The 21,679-nt window shown below is 64.0% G+C and overlaps 1 protein-coding gene across 1 annotated transcript in view; it reads right to left on the reverse strand.

Moving 5' to 3' along the window:
- Window positions 1–1,475: 1,475 nt before the first annotated feature.
- The window catches only part of LOC309604165 (DNA-directed RNA polymerase II subunit RPB1-like), a 48,395-nt gene continuing 28,191 nt past the window's right edge, over window positions 1,476–21,679 (reverse strand). Inside the window, 13 exon segments of the mRNA XM_082339077.1 lie at window positions 1,476–1,752; window positions 1,754–2,652; window positions 4,884–5,033; window positions 5,783–5,896; window positions 6,581–6,767; window positions 8,141–8,344; window positions 11,245–11,427; window positions 13,189–13,293; window positions 13,382–13,482; window positions 14,512–14,758; window positions 15,958–16,182; window positions 18,395–18,600; window positions 20,010–20,115. Of these exon segments, the coding sequence (XP_082195203.1) occupies window positions 1,495–1,752; window positions 1,754–2,652; window positions 4,884–5,033; window positions 5,783–5,896; window positions 6,581–6,767; window positions 8,141–8,344; window positions 11,245–11,427; window positions 13,189–13,293; window positions 13,382–13,482; window positions 14,512–14,758; window positions 15,958–16,182; window positions 18,395–18,600; window positions 20,010–20,115 (2,985 nt within the window). The 3' untranslated portion in view covers window positions 1,476–1,494.

A 21,679-nucleotide genomic window follows, 5' to 3' on the forward strand; every position in this document is an offset into this window, starting at 1 on the left:
GAGGGGACATTGGAGACATGGGGACATTGGGGACACATGGGGACACGTACGGGGACACTGGGACATTGGGGGACATCAGGGGACATAGGGGACACATGGGGGACTTTGGGGACACTGGGGACATTGGGGGGGCATGGGGGGACTTTGGGGACACTGGGGACATTGGGGACGCATGGGGGACACTGGGACATTGGGGGACACTGGGACATGGGGGACATTAGGGGACATGGGGATGGGGACATGGGGGGGGACATTAGGGGACATGGGGATGGGGACATGGGGGGGGACATCAGGGGACACGGGGACACTGGGGACACGTGGGGACATGGGGGGACACGGGAGGGACGTGGGGACTGGGGGGACCTGGGGATGACACTGGGGACATTGGGGGGGGACACTGGGACATTGGGGGGGCATGGGGGGACTTTGGGGACACTGGGGACATTGGAGACATGGGGACATCAGGGGACACTGGGGACATTGTGGGGACACGGGGGGACACTGGGGACACTGGGGGGGGGACACTGGTGACACTGGGGGGGGACACCGGTGACACCGGTGACACCGGACCCGGAGCCAGAGCTGAAAACCAGTAAAACTTTTATTTCCCCGCGAACGCGCGACGCCAGCCGCTGCCCCTCCCCCCCCGTACAGGAAAACCCCGAAACCGGGGGGGGGGAGGGGCGAAGGACCCCCACCCCCCCGCCCCCCCCCCCATTTACCCCCCCCCCCATTAACCTACGCCCCCCATAAATTACACCCTCCCCCCGCGTCACCCGCACCCTCGGGGACGGGTGACGCGGGCCCCAACACCCCGGAACAGGGGAGGCCTCCCCTGCCTGCCCCTCCCCCCCCCAACTTGGGGGTCACCCCCCAACATGGGGGTCCCCTCCCCAAATCAGGTGTCACCCCCCCCCCCCAACTTAGGGGTCACCCCAACTGAAGTCAAGCCCCAACTTGGGGGGTCACCCCCCAACTTGAGTCAACCCCCAACCTAGGGGGCACCCCCCAACTTGGGGGTCACCTCCCCAACTTGAGTCAACCCCCAACTTAGGGGTCACCCCCCAACTTAGGGGTCACCCCCCAACTTGGGGGTCACCTCCCCAACCTAGGGGGCACCCCCCCAACTTGGGGGTCACCTCCAACTTGAGTCAACCCCCAACTTAGGGGTCACCCAACTTGGGGGTCACCTCCAACTTGAGTCAACCCCCAACTTAGGGGTCACCCCCCAACTTGGGGGTCACCTCCCCAACCTAGGGGGCACCCCCCAACTTAGGGGTCACCCCCCAACTCGGGGGTCACCCCCCAACTTGGGGGTCACCCCTTCCAAATTCAGTGTCACCCCCCCCCCAAATCTCAGGGTCACCCCCCCCCCCAACTTGGGGGGTCAGCCCCCTCCCCCTCCCCCCCCCCCCAAGCGGAGGAGGTGACCCCTAACTTGGGGGTCAGCCCCCCAACCTGCGGGAGTTGGGGGGGGGGGGGGCCCCCCCCGGCTCAGTTGTCCTCGTCGCTGTCGTCGGGGCTGATGGCCGGGCTGGTGAGGCTGTAGGTGGGGGAGGTGGGGCTGTAGCCGGGGGAGGTGGGGCTGTAGGTGGAACCCTTGGGGCTGGTGGGGCTGTAGGTGGGGGAGGTGGGGCTGTACTTGGGGCTGGTGGGGCTGTAGGTGGGGGAGGTGGGGCTGTATTTGGGGCTGGTGGGGGTGTAGACGGGGGAGGTGGGGCTGTAGGTGGGGGAGGTGGGGCTGTACTTGGGGGGTGGTGGGGCTGTAGGTGGGGGAGGTGGGGCTGTACTTGGGGCTGGTGGGGCTGTACTTGGGGGAGGTGGGGCTGTACTTGGGGGAGGTGGGGGTGTACTCGGGGGAGCTGGGGCTGTAGCTGGGGCTGGTGGGGGTGTACTTGGGGGAGGTGGGGCTGTAGCTGGGGCTGCTGGGGCTGTAACTGGGGCTGCTGGGGGTGTAGGTGGGCGACTGGGGGGTGTAGCGGGGGCTGGAGGGGGAGTAACTGGGGGAGGTGGGGCTGTAACTGGGGGAGGTGGGGCTGTAACTGGGAGAGGTGGGGCTGTAGTTGGGGGAGGTCGGGGTGTAGTTGGGGCTGGTGGGGCTGTAGCTGGGAGAAGTGGGGCTGTAACTGGGAGAAGTTGGGGTGTAGTTGGGGCTGGTGGGGCTGTAGTTGGGGCTGGTAGGGCTGTAACTGGGAGAAGTGGGGCTGTAACTGGGAGAGGTTGGGCTGTAGCTGGGAGAAGTCGGGCTGTAGCTGGGAGAGGTTGGGCTGTAACTGGGAGAAGTCGGGCTGTAGCTGGGAGAGGTTGGGCTGTAGCTGGGCGAGGTGGGGCTGTAACTGGGAGAAGTCGGGCTGTAACTGGGAGAAGTCGGGCTGTAGCTGGGAGATGTCGGGCTGTAGCTGGGTGACGTCGGGCTGTAACTGGGAGAAGTCGGGCTGTAGCTGGGCGAGGTCGGGCTGTAGCTGGGCGAGGTCGGGCTGTAACTGGGCGACGTCGGGCTGTAGTTGGGTGACGTGGGGCTGTAGCTGGGCGACGTCGGGCTGTAACTGGGGGACGTCGGGCTGTAGCTGGGGCTCTGCGGGGTGTAGCCCCCGGGCGAGCGCGGCTCGTAGGCGGGTGATGTCGGGCTGTAGCTGGGCGACATGGCACCGCCTGCGGAGACAACGCGAGAGGGTGACGGGGGGGGGGTCCCCAGATGGGTGTTGTCGGGCTCTGTGGGGTGTTGGGGGGCGTTGGGAGAGTGTTGTTGGGGTGTTGGGGGGCATTGTGGGGTTCTGTGGACTGTAGGAGGGCTCTGCGGGGTGTTGTGGGGTGTTGTTGGGGTGCTGTCGGGTGTTGGGGGGGGTGTTGTGGAGCCTCATGGGGTATTGGAGGCTGTTGGCATGTTGCGGGGTGTTGTGGGGGTGTTTGGGGGTGCTGCAGGGTGTTGGGGGGGTCTTGGGGGGGGCATTGGGGTGTTGTGGGATTTTGTAGGGGGTTGTGTGGTTTTGTGGGGTATTTTGGGGTGTTGCGGGGGGGGTGGGGTGTTCTGAGGGCATCGTAGGGTGTTGTGGGGCCCTGTGGGGGTGTTGTGGGGCCCTGTGGGGGTGTTGTGGGGCCCTGTGGGGGTGTTGCTGCAGTGTTGGGGGGTGTTGTCAGATACTGTGGGGGCATTGGAGGCATGTTGTGAGGTGTTGGGGTGTTGTAGTGTGTTGTTGGGGTGTTGGGGGGGGGGGGTTGGAGGGTCCTGTAGGGTGTTGGGAGTGTTGTGGGGGCACTGCGGTGTTGTGGGGGTTTGTAGGGGGTCGTGGGGGTGTTGTGGGGTATTTTGGGGTGTTGCAGGGTATTTTGGGGTGTTGCAGGGGTGTTGCTGTGTTGCGAGAGTGTTGTGGAGGTGTTGCGGGGGTGTTGGAGGCACGTTGTAGGGTGTTGGGCTGTTGTAGCGCATTGTTGGGGTGTTGTGGGGCATTGGGGGGGTTGTGGGATGTTGTAGGGCGTGCTGTGGGGTGTTGCTAGGGCATTGTAGGGGTGTTGGGGGGACTTGTAGGGAGTTGTAGGGTGTGGAGGGGTGTTTTCGTGTGTTGGGGGGGGTGGGGGGTTTTGTGGGGGTGTTGTGGGGTATTTTAGGGTGTTGCGAGGGCATTGTAGGGGCTCTGGGGGGTGTTGTGGAGGTGTTGGGGCATTGCCAGATGTTGTAGGGGCAATGGACGGGTGTTGTGGGGATTTGTAGGGGTGTTGTGGGGTATTTTGGGGTGTTGCAGTGTTGTGAGAGCATTGCAGGGTATTGGGGGGCTCCGTAGGGTGTTGTGGAGGTGTTGTGGGGGTGTTGTCAGATGTTGTGGAGGCTTTGGAGGCACGTTGTAGGGTGTTGGGTTGTTTGTAGGGTGGTGTTGGGGGGTTGTGGGGGGTGTTGTGGGGTGTTGCTAGGATGTTGTTGGGGCGTTGTAGGGTGTTGAGGGGGGTGGGGGGGTTTGTGGCGGTGTTGTGGGGTATTTTGGGGTGTTGCGAGGGCATTGTAGGGTGTTGGGGGGCTCTGGGGGGTGTTGTGGAGGTGTTGGGGGGGCGCTGTTGGGGCATTGCCAGATGTTGTGGGGGCACTGGAGGGGTGTTGCGAAGCGTTGGGGTGTTGTAGTGTGCTTTTGGGGTGTTGTGGGGTCCCGTAGGGCATTGGAGGGTGTTGAGGGGGTGTTGGGAGCGCTGTGGCGGCGTTGTAGGGCGTTGTGGCGGTGTTGTAGGGCGTTGGGAGGGGTGTTGCGGGGCGTTGGGGTGTTGTTGGGGGGTTGTAGTGTGTTGTTGGGGGGTTGTGGGGGCACTGTAGGGTGGTTTTGGGCATTGTAGGGTGTTTTGGGGGTGTTTTGGGGGTGGTTTTGGAGGTCTTTGGGGTGTCTTTAGGGTGTCTTTGGGGGGGTTTGGGTGTTTTTGAGGGTGTTATGGGTGTTTTGGGGGTGTTTTGGGTTTTTTTTGGGGGGTTTTGGGGTGTTTTGGGGAGTTTTGGGGTGTCTTTGGGGGGGTTCGGGGGGTTTGGGGGTGGTTTTGGGGGTGGTTTTGGGGGTGTTATGGGTGTTTTGGGGTGGTTTTGGAGGTTTTGGGGGTGTTTTGGGGGTGTTTTGGAGTGTTTTTGTGGGTTTTGGGGGGGTGGGGGTGTTTTGGGGGTGTTTTTGGGGGGTTTTGGAGGTTTTTGGGGTGTTTTTGGAGGTTTTTGGGGTGTCTTTGGGGGGGTTGGGGTGGTTTTGGGGTGTTTTGGGGTTGTTTTTGGGGCGTTATGGGTGTTTTTGGGGGCGTTATGGGTGTTTTGGGGGTGTTTTTGGAGGTTTTGGGGGTGTTTTGGGGTGTTTATGGGGGTTTTGGGGGTGTTTTGGGGGGTTTTGAGGTGTTTTGGGGTGTTTTTGGGGGGCTGTACTCACCGGGGGAGGGGATGTAGGGGCTGGAGGGCCCGGGGGAGCCGGGGGAGCCGGGGGTGGGGGACCAGGCCGGGGAGTAACCGGGGCTGAAGCCGCTGGCGTCGGAGGCGGCGCTGGGGGAGAAGCCGGCGCCCCCCGGGGTCATGCCGCTGCCTGGGGGAGGGGCAAAAAACGGGGGGGGGGGGGGGGGGGGGGGTGTCAGGACCCCCAACAGCCCCCCCAAAACTGCCCTAGGGACCCCAAATTTACCCCAAGCCCCCCCCCCCCTTTGCCCCCCAGGACCCCAAATCTACTTCAAGGATCCCCCGCATTTGCCCCTGCGACCCCCCCAACTGCCCCAGGGACCCCAAATCTGCCCCTGGGACCCCCAAATCTGCCCCAGTGCCCCCCAGTTTGCTCCCCAGTCCACCCCAGGGACCCCAACTCTGCCCAGAGCCACCCCAGCAGCCTCCCAGTCCATCCCAGTCCCTCTTAACAGTCCCCCAAAGACCCAGACCTCCCCATTAGCCTCCCCAGTCTGTCCCATCGCACCCCAAATCTGCCCCAGTGCCCCCCAGTTTGCCCCCCAGTCTGCCCCAGAGACCCCTATTCTGCCCCAAAGCCCCCCCAGCAGCCTCCAGTCCATCCCAGTCCCTCTTAACAGCCTCCCAAACACCCCAGGCCCCCCCACTCTGTTCCAGAGACCCCAAATCTGTCCCAGTGCCCCCCAGTTTGCCCCTGAGTCTGCCCAGGGACCCCAACTCTACCCCAGGGACCCCCCAGCAACCTCCCAGTTCACCCCAGTCCCTCTTAACACCCCCCCAAAACCCACTTAACCCACCCCAACCCCCCCAGTAGCCCCCCCAGTCTGTCCCAGTAACCCCCCCAGTCTGTCCCAGTACCCCCCCCGCCTCCCCACGCACCCACGCTGGGAGACCAAGCCCCGTAGGCGGGGGTAGCACCCTGATTCCACGGCGTCATGGCGGGGGACATCCCCCCCATGGGGCTGGGGGCCGATCCGAAGAACATTCCGGTAGCTGGGGAAAAAAAGGGGGGGCTTTAGGGGGACCCCAAGAGTCCAGGAGGGGACCCCAAAAACCCAGGAGGGGACCCCAACACCCAGGAGGGGACCCCAAGAATCCAGGAGGGGACCCCAAGAATCCAGGAGGGGACCCCAAAAACCCAGGAGGGGACCCCAAGAATCCAGGAGGGGACCCCAAACACCCGGGAGGGGACCCCAGAATCCAGGAGGGGACCCCAAACACCTGGGAGGGGACCCCAAAAGTCCAGGAGGGGACTCAAGCGCCCCGGAGGGGACCCCAAGCGCCCGGGAGGGGACCCCAAAAGTCCAGGAGGGGACCCCAAACACCCAGGAGGGGACCCCAAACACCCGGGAGGGGTCCCCAAGTGTCCGGGAGGGGTCCCCAAACACCCAGGAGGGGACCCCGAAAGTCCAGGAGGGGACCCCAAACACCCGGGAGGGGACCCCAAACACCCGGAGGGGACTCAAGCACCCAGGAGGGGACCCCCAAACACCCGGGAGGGGACCCCAAGAGTCCAGGAGGGGACCCCAAACACCCAGGAGGGGACCCCAAACACCCAGGGTTGGCAGCCACGATGACACCGAGGGCCATCAACCCAACATCGCAGCCCTCTCTTCTCCCATAGCACCCAAAGATCCGGATCTTCGGGGGCCCAGCACCCCCAAATTTGGGACTCACGGCCGCCGACGCCCAAGCCCGGGAGGGCGCTGGGAATCTCCATGCCGTGTTTGCATTTTTCGGCGTCGAGGAGGAGATCGAAGCAACCGGTGCCGGCGGGCGCCAGTTGGCCCAACATGATGTTTTCCGACACCCCCTTCATGGGATCGCTCTCGCCGTGAGCCGCCGCCTCCATCAGCACGTCCACCTGCGACGGGGGGGGCGGGGTACCCCCAAAATCAGCTTCGGGGGTAAAGAGTCCCCCCCCCCCCAAACCTCCCCCCCCCCCCATCCCCTTCCACACCCCAAAATCCCCCTTCCCAGGTCGCCAACCCTCTCCGATACCCCCCCAAATCCCACTTCCAGCGCGCGACCCCCTCTGACACCCCCCAAAACCCCACTTCCAGCCCCCCAAACCCCTCCAACACCCCCAAACTCCTCCAACACCCCCTCCAACACCCCTAAACCCCGCCAATACCCCCTCAAACCCCACTTCCAGTCCCCCAAACCCCTCCAACACCCCCAAACTCCTCCAACACCCCCTCCAACACCCCTAAACCCCGCCAATACCCCCTCAAACCCCACTTCCAGCCCCCCAAACCCCTCCAACACCCCCAAACCCCTCCATCACCCCCTAAACCCCACTTCCAGCCCCCCCAAACCCCTCCAACACCCCCAAACCCCAACACCCCCTAAAACCCCACTTCCAGCCCCCCAAACCCCTCCAACACCCCCAAGCCCCCTCCAACACCCCAACACCCCCTAAAACCCCATTTCCAGTCCCCCAAACCCCTCCAACACCCCCAAGCCCCCTCCAACACCCCCTAAAACCCCATTTCCAGTCCCCCAAACCCCTCCAACACCCCCAAACCCCTAATACCCCCCAAAATCCCCGTCCCAGCCCCCCAAACCCCTCCAACACCCCAAAATCCCCCTCCCAGCCCCCCAAACCCCTCCAACACCCCAAAATCCCCCTCCCAGCCCCCCAAATCTCTCCAACACCCCCTCCAACACCCCTAAACCCCTCCAAATACCCCCCTAAACCCCACTCTCAGCCCCCAAACCCCTCCAACACCCCAAAAATCCCCCTCCCAGCCCCCCAAACCCCTCCAACACCCCAAAATCCCCCTCCCAGCCCCCCAAACCCCTCCAACACCCCAAAATCCCCCTCCCAGCCCCCCAAATCTCTCCAACACCCCCTCCAACACCCCTAAACCCCTCCAAATACCCCCCTAAACCCCACTCTCAGCCCCCCAAACCCCTCCAACACCCCAAAAATCCCCCTCCCAGCCCCCCAAACCCCTCCAACACCCCAAAAATCCCCCTCCCAGCCCCCCAAACCCCTCCAACACCCCAAAAATCCCCCTCCCAGCCCCCCAAATCCCTCCAATACCCCCTCCAACACCCCCTCCAACACCCCCAAACCCCTCCAACACCCCCCAATCCCCCTCCCAGCCCCCCAAGTACCCTCAAAATCTCCCTCCCAGCCCCCCAACACCCCTATTTCCAACCACCCCAACCCCCTCCCCCCCCCCCAACCCCCTCCCCCAGCCCCTCCCCCCCCCCCCTTTGACCACCCACCGTCTCCTCGAAGGAGCACTTCATGAGGGGCCCGGTGTCCTGGCGGTTGACGCCGTGGCGGGTGATGGCCATCAGGTGTCCGCGGGAGGTCATGGTGTCGCAGAGCAGGGCCAGGTGGCGGTAGTTGACGTAGGAACCATCGAAGGAGATGACGTGGTAGAGCTCCCGTTCCAGCGCTTTCCGCACCGCCTCGATCCCCAGCACCTGGGGGACAGGCGGAAAATGACGGCTGTTGGGCACCCAGGGGTCCGGGCACCCCACCACCCACGGACCCAGGAGCCCAGGGACCCCACCACCCATGGACCCAGGTGTCCCAGGACCCCACCACCCAAGGACCCAGATGTCCGGGCACCCAAGGACCCAGGTGTCCAGGAACCCCACCACCCAAGGACCCAGACATCCAGGGACCCCACCACCCAAGGACCCAGACATCCAGGGACCCCACCACCCAGGACCCAGGTGTCCAGGGTCCCCACCACCCAAGTGTCCAGGAACCCTAGGAACCCAGATGACCATCAAGCCCCACCACCCATGGACCCAGGGTCCCCACCACCCATGGACCCAGGTGTCCAGGGTCCCCACCACCCAAGTGTCCAGGAACCCTAGGGACCCAGATGACCATCAAACCCCACCACCCAAGGTCCCAGACATCCAGGGACCCCACCACCCAAGGACCCAGGTGTCCCAGGACCCCACCACCCATGGACCCAGGTGTGCCAGGACCCCACCACCCACGGACCCAGGTGTCCAGGGACCCCACCACCCACGGACCCAGGTGTCCAGGGACCCCACCACCCATGGACCCAGACATCCAGGGACCCCACCACCCAAGGTCCCAGACATCCAGGGACCCCACCACCCAAGGACCCAGGTGTCCAGGGACCCCACCACCCAAGGACCCAGGTGTCCAGGGACCCCACCACCCAAGGTCCCAGACATCCAGGGACCCCACCACCCAAGGACCCAGGTGTCCAGGGACCCCACCACCCAAGGACCCAGGTGTCCAGGGACCCCACCACCCAAGGACCCAGGTGTCCCAGGACCCCACCAGCCATGGACCCAGACATCCAGGGACCCCACCACCCATGGACCCAGACATCCAGGAACCCCACCACCCAAGGACCCAGACATCCAGGGACCCCACCACCCAAGGACCCAGACATCCAGGGACCCCACCACCCAGGACCCAGGTGTCCAGGGTCCCCACCACCCAAGTGTCCAGGAACCCTAGGAACCCAGATGACCATCAAACCCCACCACCCATGGACCCAGGGTCCCCACCACCCATGGACCCAGGTGTCCAGGGTCCCCACCACCCAAGTGTCCAGGAACCCTAGGGACCCAGATGACCATCAAACCCCACCACCCATGGACCCAGGGTCCCCACCACCCATGGACCCAGGTGTCCAGGGTCCCCACCACCCAAGTGTCCAGGAACCCTAGGGACCCAGATGACCATCAAACCCCACCACCCAAGGTCCCAGACATCCAGGGACCCCACCACCCATGGACCCAGGTGTCCCAGGACCCCACCACCCAAGGACCCAGGTGTCCCAGGACCCCACCACCCAAGGACCCAGGTGTCCAGGCACCCACGGACCCAGACATCCAGGGACCCCACCACCCACAGACCCAGGTGTCCAGGGTCCCCACCACCCAAGTGTCCAGGAACCCTAGGGACCCAGATGACCATCAAGCCCCACCACCCATGGACCCAGGGTCCCCACCACCCATGGACCCAGGTGTCCAGGGTCCCCACCACCCAAGTGTCCAGGAACCCTAGGGACCCAGATGACCATCAAACCCCACCACCCAAGGTCCCAGACATCCAGGGACCCCACCACCCAAGGACCCAGGTGTCCCAGGACCCCACCACCCATGGACCCAGGTGTGCCAGGACCCCACCACCCACGGACCCAGGTGTCCAGGGACCCCACCACCCACGGACCCAGGTGTCCAGGGACCCCACCACCCATGGACCCAGACATCCAGGGACCCCACCACCCAAGGTCCCAGACATCCAGGGACCCCACCACCCAAGGACCCAGGTGTCCAGGGACCCCACCACCCAAGGACCCAGGTGTCCAGGGACCCCACCACCCAAGGACCCAGGTGTCCCAGGACCCCACCAGCCATGGACCCAGACATCCAGGGACCCCACCACCCATGGACCCAGACATCCAGGAACCCCACCACCCAAGGACCCAGACATCCAGGGACCCCACCACCCAAGGACCCAGACATCCAGGGACCCCACCACCCAGGACCCAGGTGTCCAGGGTCCCCACCACCCAAGTGTCCAGGAACCCTAGGAACCCAGATGACCATCAAACCCCACCACCCATGGACCCAGGGTCCCCACCACCCATGGACCCAGGTGTCCAGGGTCCCCACCACCCAAGTGTCCAGGAACCCTAGGGACCCAGATGACCATCAAACCCCACCACCCAAGGTCCCAGACATCCAGGGACCCCACCACCCATGGACCCAGGTGTCCCAGGACCCCACCACCCAAGGACCCAGGTGTCCCAGGACCCCACCACCCAAGGACCCAGGTGTCCAGGCACCCACGGACCCAGACATCCAGGGACCCCACCACCCACAGACCCAGGTGTCCAGGGTCCCCACCACCCAAGTGTCCAGGAACCCTAGGGACCCAGATGACCATCAAGCCCCACCACCCATGGACCCAGGGTCCCCACCACCCATGGACCCAGGTGTCCAGGGACCCCACCACCCAAGGTCCCAGACATCCAGGGACCCCACCACCCATGGACCCAGGTGTCCCAGGACCCCACCACCCACGGACCCAGGTGTCCAGGCACCCACGGACCCAGGTGTCCAGGGACCCCACCACCCATGGACCCAGGTGTCCAGGGACCCCACCACCCAGAACGCAGGTGTCCAGGGACCCCACCACCCAGGACCCAGACATCCAGGGACCCCACCACCCAGGACGCAGGTGTCCAGGGACCCCACCACCCATGGACCCAGACGTCCAGGGACCCCACCACCCATGGACCCAGGTGTCCAGGCACCCACGGACCCAGGTGTCCAGGGACCCCACCACCCAGGACGCAGGTGGCCGGGCACCCCCAACTCACGGTGAAGATCTCCACGATGTCGTTGGAGGTGGTGCGGACGGGGTCCACGTCCTTCTCGCTCAGCACCCGCATCAGGCTGACGCCGTCGGTCTCCAGGATCCACTCCTGGAGAGCCTTGAACTCCCCGTCCTCCGTGATGATGATCTTCTTCTTGTTGTCCGTCTGCGGTAGGTGCATGTACACCTGGCGGGGGCGGGGGAGAAGAGGGTGTTGGCAGCACCCATGGGTGCTCCTCGGGTGGTTGGGGGGACACCCCGGGCAGCCATGGACCTTCCAATGCATCTACAAGTATCACCGTGGGCATCCTGGGCCTCCTAAAGGTCTCCATGGAGAACTTCCAAGTGCTCCTCAAGACCCACCAGGAGCCCCAGCACCGCCACGAGCACCCATGGGTGCTGCCTGGGCAGCTGGGGGGACACCAAGCAGCCATGGACCTTCTGAGGTGCCTACAGGTGTCCTTGACCTCCTAAAGGTCTCCATGGAGAACTTCCCAGTGCTCCTCAAGACCCACCAGGAGCCCTGGCACCTCCATGAGCACCCATGGGTGCTCCTGGGCAGCTGGGGGGACACCAGGCAGCCATGGACCTTCTGAGGTGCCTACAGGTGTCCTTGACCTCCTGAAGGTCTCCATGGAGAACTTCCCAGTGCTCCTCAAGACCCACCAGGAGCCCCGGCACCCCCACGAGCACCCATGGGTGCTCCTGGGCTGCTGGGGGGACACCAGGCAGCCATGGACCTTCTGAGGTGCCTACAGGTGTCGTCGTAGGTGTCCTTGACCTCCTAAAGGTCTCCATGGAGACCTCCATGTGCTCCTCAGGACGCACCAGGAGCCCTGGCACCCCCACGAGCACCCATGGGTGCTCCTGGGCAGCTGGGGGGACACCAAGCAGCCATGGACCTTCTGAGGTGCCTACAGGTGTCCTTGACCTCCTGAAGGTCTCCATGGAGAACTTCCCAGTGCTCCTCAAGACCCACCAGGAGCCCTGGCACCTCCATGAGCACCCATGGGTGCTCCTGGGCAGCTGGGGGGACACCACGCAGCCATGGACCTTCTGAGGTGCCTACAGGTGTCCTTGACCTCCTGAAGGTCTCCATGGAGACCTCCATGTGCTCCTCAGGACGCACCAGGAGCCCTGGCACCCCCACGAGCACCCATGGGTGCTCCTGGGCAGCTGGGGGGACACCAGGCAGCCATGGACCTTCTGAGGTGCCTACAGGTGTCCTTGACCTCCTAAAGGTCTCCATGGAGACCTCCATGTGCTCCTCAAGACCCACCAGGAGCCCCGGCACCCCCACGAGCACCCATGGGTGCTCCTGGGCAGCTGGGGGGACACCAGGCAGCCATGGACCTTCTGAGGTGCCTACAGGTGTCCTTGACCTCCTAAAGGTCTCCATGGAGAACTTCCAAGTGCTCCTCAAGACCCACCAGGAGCCCCAGCACCTCCATGAGCACCCATGGGTGTTCCTGGGCAGCTGGGGGGACACCACACAGCCATGGACCTTCTGAGGTGCCTACAGGTGTCCTTGACCTCCTAAAGGTCTCCATGGAGACCTCCATGTGCTCCTCAAGACCCACCAGGAGCCCCGGCACCCCCATGGGCACCCATGGGTGCTGCCTGGGCAGCTGGGGGGACACCAGGCAGCCGTGGACCTTCTGAGGTGCCTACAGGTGTCGTTGTAGGTGTCCTTGACCTCCTAAAGGTCTCCATGGAGAACTTCTATGTGCTCCTCAAGACCCACCAGGAGCCCCAGCACCCCCACGAGCACCCATGGGTGCTCCTGGGCAGCTGGGGGGACACCAGGCAGCCATGGACCTTCTGAGGTGCCTACAGGTGTCCTTGACCTCCTAAAGGTCTCCATGGAGAACTTCCAAGTGCTCCTCAAGACCCACCAGGAGCCCCGGCACCCCCACGAGCACCCATGGGTGCCCCCCTGTCCCCCCACCTTGCTGATCTGCTCGATGCCCTGCAGCGTCATGTCCGTCAGCATGTTGGACTCGATGCAGCGCAAGAAAACGTCGTCATCCATCTTGTCCACCACTTCCTCCTCCTGGGGACACCGAGGAGAACGGGGGAGGGGGGTGACACCCAGCCCGCGTCGCGTCCCCGCCACCACCCATGGGTGCCCCCGTCCCCACCTCCTGCATCTTGTTCTCGTCGCTGTTCATGATGCGGATCCGCAGCACCAACTTCTCCGCGTTGTCGTCGTTGAAGATGCAGTTGAGGTCGTCCCCAAAACCTGGGGTGCGGGGACGGACGCGGGGGTGGCACCCTGGTCACCACCCCACCCTGCCGGCCACCCAAAGGTCCTCCATGCTCACCCAGGAGCCTCCAAAGCCCCCCCAGATGCCCTCAAGGCTCATCCACGACCCCCAAAGGTCCTCCAAGACCCCAAGTCTTCCCTAACGCCCTCAATCCTCACCCAGGAGCCCCCCAAGATCCCCCAAAAGCCCTCCAGGACCCTCCAAAGCCCCCCTAGATGCCCTCAAGGTTCACCCAGGACCCCCAAAGGTCCTCCAGGACCCCCAAGTCTTCCCTAACGCCCTCGATCCTCACCCAGGGCCCCCCCCAAGACGCCCCAAAAACCCTCCAGGACCCTCCAAAGCCCCCCTAGATGCCCTCAAGGTTCACCCAGGAGCCCCAAAGGTCCTCCAGGACCCCCAAGTCTTCCCTAACGCCCTCAATCCTCACCCAGGACCCCCCCAAGATCCCCCAAAAGCCCTCCAGGACCCTCCAAAGCCCCCTAGATGCCCTCAAGGTTCACCTAGGACCCCCAAAGGTCCTCCAGGACCCCCAAGTCTTCCCTAACGCCCTCAATCTTCACCCAGGACCCTCAAGATCCCCCAAAAGCCCTCCAGGACCCTCCAAAGCCCCCCTAGATGCCCTCAAGGTTCACCCAGGACCCCCAAAGGTCCTCCAGGACCCCCAAGTCTTCCCTAACGCCCTCGATCCTCACCCAGGACCCTCCCAAGATCCCCCAAAAGCCCTCCAGGACCCTCCAAAGCCCCCCCAGATGCCCTCAAGGTTCACCTAGGACCCCCAAAGGTCCTCCAGGACCCCCAAGTCTTCCCTAACGCCCTCAATCCTCACCCAGGAGCCCCCCAAGGACCCTCAAGATCCCCCAAAAGCCCTCCAGGACCCTCCAAAGCCTCCCTAGATGCTCTCAAGGTTCACCCAGGAGCCCCAAAGGTCCTCCAGGACCCTCCAAAGCCCCCCCAGATGCCCTCAAGGTTCACCCAGGAGCCCCCAAAGACCCCCCAGGACCCACCAGCATTGATCTTCTCGGCGATCTGCTCCATGGTGAGCTTGCGGTCGGTCATGTGCTTGCGGTCGAGCTCGACGCGGAGGAGCCAGGGCGAGATGCGGCTGACGTCGAAGTCGGGCATTTCGTAGTAGACGTTGACCCATTCCTGGTCCTCGGCCACCACCGTGCTCTGAGGGTTGGGGTCGTAGTAGATGGCGGTGTTGGCTGTCACCTTCCGAAGCGTGGTGTGCTCCAGGCGGCACAAGATGTCCTGGGGGGGGGTGACACGGTGTCGGCATGGGGACACGAGAGGTGACACGGGGATGGCATGGAGGACACGAGAGGTGGCATGGGGACACGAGAGGTGACACAGGGATCCAGGGATGGAGGACACGAGAGGTGACATGGAGGACACGAGAGGTGACACAGGGATCCAGGGATGGAGGACACGAGAGGTGGCATGGGGACACCAGAGGTGACACGGGGATCCAGGGATGGAGGACACGAGAGGTGGCATGGAGGACACGAGAGGTGACACGGGGATCCAGGGATGGAGGACACAAGAGGTGACATGGGGGACACCAGAGGTGACACGGGGATCCAGGGATGGAGGACACGAGAGGTGGCATGGGGACACCAGAGGTGACACGGGGATCCAGGGATGGAGGACACGAGAGGTGACATGGGGGACACGAGAGGTGACACGGGGATCCAGGGATGGAGGACACGAGAGGTGACATCGAGGACATGGGGACTTGGGAGATGGCAGGAGGACCACCACAGGGCCATGAGATCATGAAGCCATGGGGCCACCATGGGGCCGTGTGGACACAGAGGGGACATGAAGCCGTGGGGCCACCATGGGAAGATGAAGCCACAGGGCCACCATGGGGCCGTGTGGACGTGGCAGGGACACGAAGCCATGGGGCCACCATGGGAAGATGAAGCCACAGGGCCACCACGGGGCCGTGTGGACGTGGCAGGGACACAAAGCCATGGGGCCACCATGGGAAGATGAAGCCATGGGGCCACCACGGGGCCGTGTGGACGTGGCAGGGACACAAAGCCATGGGGCCACCATGGGAAGATGAAGCCATGGGGCTACCACGGGGCCGTGTGGACACAGAGGGGACACGAAGCCACAGGGCCACCATGGGAAGATGAAGCCATGGGGCCACCATGGGGCTGTGTGGGCACAGAGGGGACACGAAGCCATGGGGCCACCATGGGAAGATGAAGCCACAGGGCCACCACAGAGCCGTGTGTCCACCTTGGGGCCACTGTGGGGCCACCACGGGACCACCCAAGGACAGAACCTCCCCCCAACGCAGGCCAAGGGAACCAACGGGACCCCGGTTCCTGCTGCTCCCCGCCATCCATCACCTCCCAGGTCCCCATCCTCCATGGTGTCCCCTGTCCCCACCGTGTCCCCTGTCCCCACCGTGTCCCTCGTCCCCACCGTGTCCCCACCTTGGCCCGTTCGGCATCGCGGGCGCTCTGGCCCAGCAGGAAGACGGTGAGCGAGGGCGTCTTGGGTTTCTTGGAGATGTTGATGAGCTCCTTCAGGCGGGGGACGCCCAAGGTGACGTTCTTGGCCGAGACCCCGGCGTAGTGGAAGGTGTTGAGGGTCATCTGGGTGGCTGGTTCTCCCAGCGACTGGGCGGCCAGCGCACCCACCATCTCCCCGGGGTGGGCCTGCGGGGGGGACACGGGGTGTCAGGGGGGCCCCAAAACCATCCCAGAGCTGGACCCAAACCCCCCCTAGATGTGGCTCCAAGAATATCGTGACTCTGGAGCCAAGAACGGCCCAAATCTGGTCTTAAAGCCCCAAATCTGCCCCCGCCATCTCCCCCGAGGGGGACATGGGGTCTTCAGGGGAGCCCCAAAACCATCCCAGGTCTGGACCCAAAGCCCCCCTAGATGTGGCTCCAAGAATGTTCCAGCTCTGGACTCAAAATCGCCCCAAATCTGCCCCCCAAAATTGCTCAAATCTGGTCTTAAAGCCCCAAATCTGCCCCCGCCATCTCCCCCGAGGGGGACATGGGGTCTTCAGGGGGGCCCCAAAACCATCCCAGAGCTGGACCCAAAGCCCCCCTAGATGTGGCTCCAAGAACATCGTGACTCTGGAGCCAAGAACGGCCCAAATCTGGTCTTAAAACCGCAGATCTGACCCCACCATCTCCCCGGGGGGCACCCAGGAGGACACGGGGTCTTCAGGGGGGCCCCAAAATGTCCCAGGTCTGGACCCAAAGCCCCCCTAGATGTGGCTCCAAGAATATCGTGACTCTGGACTCAAAATCGCCCCAAATCTGCCCCCCAAAATTGCTCAAATCTGGTCTTAAAGCCCCAAATCTGCCCCCGCCATCTCCCCCGGGGGGGACACGGGGTCTTCAGGGGGGCCCCAAAATGTCCCAGGTCTGGACCCAAAGCCCCCCTAGATGTGGCTCCAAGAATATCGTGACTCTGGACTCAAAACTGCCCCAAATCTGCCCCCTAAAACCCTCGGATGGCCCCCCAGAGCCTTGAATTGGCCCCCCAGACCCCTGGATCTGCCCCCAGAGCCCTGGATCTGCCCCCCAGAGCCCCGAATTTGCCCCCCAGACCCCTGGATCTGCCCCCAGAGCCCCGGATCTGCCCCCCAGACCCCTGGATCTGCCCCCAGAGCCCCGGATCTGCCCCCCAGACCCCTGGATCTGCCCCCCCAACCCCTGGATTTGTCCCCCAGAGCCCCTGAATTTGCCCCCAGAGCCCTGAATCTGCCCCCCAGAGCCCCGAATTTGCCCCCTAGACCCCCAAATTTGCCCCCCAGACCCCTGGATCTGCCCCCAGAGCCCCGGATCTGCCCCCAGACCCCTGGATCTGCTCCCCAGAGCCCCGGATCTGCCCCCCAGACCCCTGGATCTGCCCCCAGAGTCCTAAATTTGCCCCCCAGAGCCCTGGATTTGCCCCCAGAGTCCTGGATCTGCCCCCAGACCCCTGGATCTGTCCCCAGAGCCCCGGATCTGCCCCCCAGACCTCTGGATCTGCCCCCCAGACCCCTGGATTTGCCCCCCAGAGCCCCGATTTTGCCCCCCAGAGCCCCGGATCTGCCCCCCAGACCCCTGGATCTGCCCCCCAGACCCCTGGATCTGCCCCCAGAGCCCCGGATTTGCCCCCCAGACCTCTGGATCTGCCCCCCAGACCCCTGGATCTGCCCCCAGACCCCCGGATTTGCCCCCCAGACCTCTGGATCTGCCCCCCAGACCCCTGGATTTGCCCCCAGACCCCTGGATTTGCCCCCAGACCCCCGATTTTGCCCCCCAGAGCCCTGGATCTGCCCCCAGAGCCCTGGATTTGTCCCCCAGAGCCCCTGGATTTGCCCCCAGAGCCCTGAATCTGCCCCCCAGAGCCCCGAATTTGCCCCCCAGAGCCCCGGATCTGCCCCCCAGACCCCTGGATCTGCCCCCCAGACCCTTGGATCTGCTCTCCAGACCCCTGAATTTGCCCCCCAGACCCCCGAATTTGCCCCCCCCCTCCCCCCCCTTACGATGGCCTGGTTGAACTTGGACTCGATCTCCCCCAGCAGCCAGTCGAAGGCACCCCGGGACCCCCCAAATCTGACCCCTAAACCCCCAGATCTGCCCCCCAGACCCCTGGATCTGCCCCCAGAGTCCTAAATTTGCCCCCCAGACCCCTGGATCTGCTCCCCAGAGCCCCGGATCTGCCCCCCAGACCCCTGGATCTGCCCCCAGACCCCTGGATCTGCCCCCCAGAGCCCTGGATCTGCCCCCCAGACCCCTGGATCTGCCCCCCAGACCCCTGGATTTGCCCCCAGACCCCTGGATCTGCCCCCAGACCCCCGAATTTGCCCCCCAGACCCCCGAATTTGCCCTCCAGACCCCCGAATTTGCCCCCCCCCCCCCCTTACGATGGCCTGGTTGAACTTGGACTCGATCTCCCCCAGCAGCCAGTCGAAGGCCTCCCCGCTGAGGCGAAATTCCTCCACCATGCGCCGGCTGCAGAGGGTGGAGCGGAGGTGGATGTTGAAGAGCAGGGTGGCGTTCTCCTGCGCCTGCCGGCTCAGCGGGTCGTCCCCGTTCACGATCACCAGCTTGCGGCTCAGCTCCTTCACCCCTGGAGAAGGAGGAGAGGGGGTTATGGGGGGGGGAGCAGAAGGTTTCTGGGGGTCCCCAAGTTCCACAGCACCTTCCTAAGGGTCCTCGAGCCCCCCGAAAAACCTTCTTAGAGACTCCCCAGCACCTTTCGGGGGCTCATCAGGTCCCACGACACCTTAACTGGGGGATGCTGGGGTTCTCCAAGCCCCCCAGCACCTTCCTGGACATCATTGGGGTCCTCCAAACCCCCCAGCACCTTCTTGGGGGTCCCCAAGCCCCCCAGCACCTTCCTGGGGGTCCCCAAGCCCCCCAGCACCTTCCTGGACATCATTGGGGTCCTCCAAACCCCCCAGCACCTTCTTGGGGGTCCCCAAGTCCCCCCAGCACCTTCCTGGGGGCCCTCAAAACCCCCAGCACCTTCCTGGGGTTCCCCAAGCCCCCCAGCACCTTCTTGGGGGTCCCCAAGTCTCCCAGCACCTTCCTGGGGGTCCCCAAGCCCCCCAGAACCTTCTTGATGGTCATGGGGGTCCCCAAGTCCTCCAGCACCTTCTTGGGGGTCCCCAAGTCCCCCCAGCACCTTCCTAGGGGTTCCCCAAGCCCCCCAGCACCTTCCTGGGGGTCCCCAAGCCCCCCAGAACCTTCTTGGTGGTCATGGGGGTCCCCAAGTCCCCCAGCACCTTCCTGGGGGCCCTCAAAACCCCCAGCACCTTCCTAGGGGGTCCCCAAGTCCCTCAGCACCTTCCTGGGGTTCCCCAAGTCTCCCAGCACCTTCTTGGGGGTCCCCAAGCCTCCCAGCACCTTCCTGGGGGTCCCCAAGCCCCCCAGAACCTTCTTGGTGGTCATGGGGGTCCCCAAGTCCTCCAGCACCTTCTTGGGGGTCCCCAAGTCCCCCCAGCACCTTCCTAGGGGTTCCCCAAGCCCCCCAGCACCTTCCTGGGGGTCCCCAAGCCCCCCAGAACCTTCTTGGTGGTCATGGGGGTCCCCAAGTCCCCCAGCACCTTCCTGGGGGCCCTCAAAACCCCCAGCACCTTCCTAGGGGGTCCCCAAGTCCCTCAGCACCTTCCTGGGGTTCCCCAAGTCTCCCAGCACCTTCTTGGGGGTCCCCAAGCCTCCCAGCACCTTCCTGGGGGTCCCCAAGCCCCCCAGAACCTTCTTGGTGGTCATGGGGGTCCCCAAGTCCCCCAGCACCTTCCTGGGGGTCCCCAAGCCCCCCAGAACCTTCTTGATGGTCATGGGGGTCCCCAAGTCCTCCAGCACCTTCCTGGAGACCATGGAGGGTCCCTGAAAGCCCCCCTAAAACCTTCTTAAGGGGTTCCCAGATCCCCTGGCACCCTCCTGGGGGTCCCCCCAGCCCCCCTAAAACGTCCTTCTGGGCTCAGGACCCCCCCCCCACCTCAATTTGGGGAGGGGGGGGTCCCCAAAACTTACCCTCCACCACCTTGACGGGGTGCAGGTCGGAGGGGAGACGGGAATTGATGTGGAAAATCTTCTGGGCGTTCCAGATCATCCGCAGGAGATTACAGGGGAGCACGACCTGGGGGGGGGGGGGGGGGGAATGGGGGGGTCAGCACCCCAAAATAAGGCAACAGCACCCGAAAAGATGGGGGTCAGCACCCCAAAATGGGGCATCAGGGGTCAGCACCCCCAAATCAGGGCCACAGGGGGATCTGCGCCCTAAAAAAAAACTGGGCTAGGACCCCAAAATAGGGGTCTGTATCTTTAAAGGAGGGGTACGGGGGGGCATGGCTTGAAATGGGGTGTCAGCACCCCAAAATGGGGGTCAGCACCCCAAAATCAGGGCTGTGATAGGTGAACACACTCAAAAAAAGGGGGATTTGGGGTTGGTTTCCCCAAATTTGGGTCATGGAGGGTGCCAGCACCCCAAAAAGGGGGGGCAGGAGAGGGGGCAGCACCCCAAAATGGGCACCTGTAAAGAAAAGGGGGTTCATGGGTTCCTGCTGCACCCCAAAAAGGGGGGTAGGAGGGGGGCAGCACCTCAAAATGGGCACCTGTGAAGAAAAGGGGGTTCACGGGTTCCTGCTACACCCCAAAAAGGGGGGCAGCACCCCAAAACGGGCACCTGTGAAGAAAAGGGGGTTCACGGGTTCCTGCTGCACCCCAAAAAGGGGGCCAGGAGGGGGGCAGCACCCCTAAAAGGGCTCCTACAAGGCAAGGGGGGATTTGGGGGTTCCTGCTACACCCCAAAAAGGGGGGCAGCACCCCAAAAAGGGCTCCTACAAGGCAAGGGGGGATTTGGGGGTTCCTGCCACACCCCAAAAAGGGGGGCAGCACCCCAAAACGGGCACCTGTGAAGAAAAGGGGGTTCACGGGTTCCTGCTGCACCCCAAAAAGGGGGGGCAGCACCCCAAAATGGGCACCTGTGAAGAAAAGGGGGTTCATGGGTTCCTGCTGCACCCCAAAAAGGGGGACAGCACCCCAAAAGGGGCACCTGTGAAGAAAAGGGGGTTCACGGGTTCCTGCTGCACCCCAAAAAGGGGGCCAGGAGGGGGGAAGCACCCCAAAAAGGGCTCCTACAAGGCAAGGGGGGATTTGGGGGTTCCTGCTACACCCCAAAAAGGGGGGCAGCACCCCAAAAGGGGCACCTGTGAAGAAAAGGGGGTTCACGGGTTCCTGCTGCACCCCAAAAAGGGGGGCAGGAGGGGGGCAGCACCCCAAGAAGGGCTCCTACAAGGCAAGGGGGGATTTGGGGGTTCCTGCTACACCCCAGAAAGGGGGGCAGCACCCCAAAACGGGCACCTGTAAAGAAAAGGGGGTTCACGGGTTCCTGCTGCACCCCAAAAAGGGGGCCAGGAGGGGGGCAGCACCCCTAAAAGGGCTCCTACAAGGCAAGGGGGGATTTGGGGGTTCCTGCTACACCCCAAAAAGGGGGGGCAGCACCCCAAAAGGGGCACCTGTGAAGAAAAGGGGGTTCACGGGTTCCTGCTGCACCCCAAAAAGGGGGGGCAGCACCCCAAAATGGGCACCTGTGAAGAAAAGGGGGTTCATGGGTTCCTGCTGCACCCCAAAAAGGGGGCCAGGAGGGGGGCAGCACCCCTAAAAGGGCTCCTACAAGGCAAGGGGGGATTTGGGGGTTCCTG

This window comes from Platalea leucorodia (assembly GCF_965183815.1).
Source record: "Platalea leucorodia genome assembly, contig: HAP1_HAP1_SCAFFOLD_411, whole genome shotgun sequence".
Classification (NCBI taxonomy): domain Eukaryota; kingdom Metazoa; phylum Chordata; class Aves; order Pelecaniformes; family Threskiornithidae; genus Platalea; species Platalea leucorodia.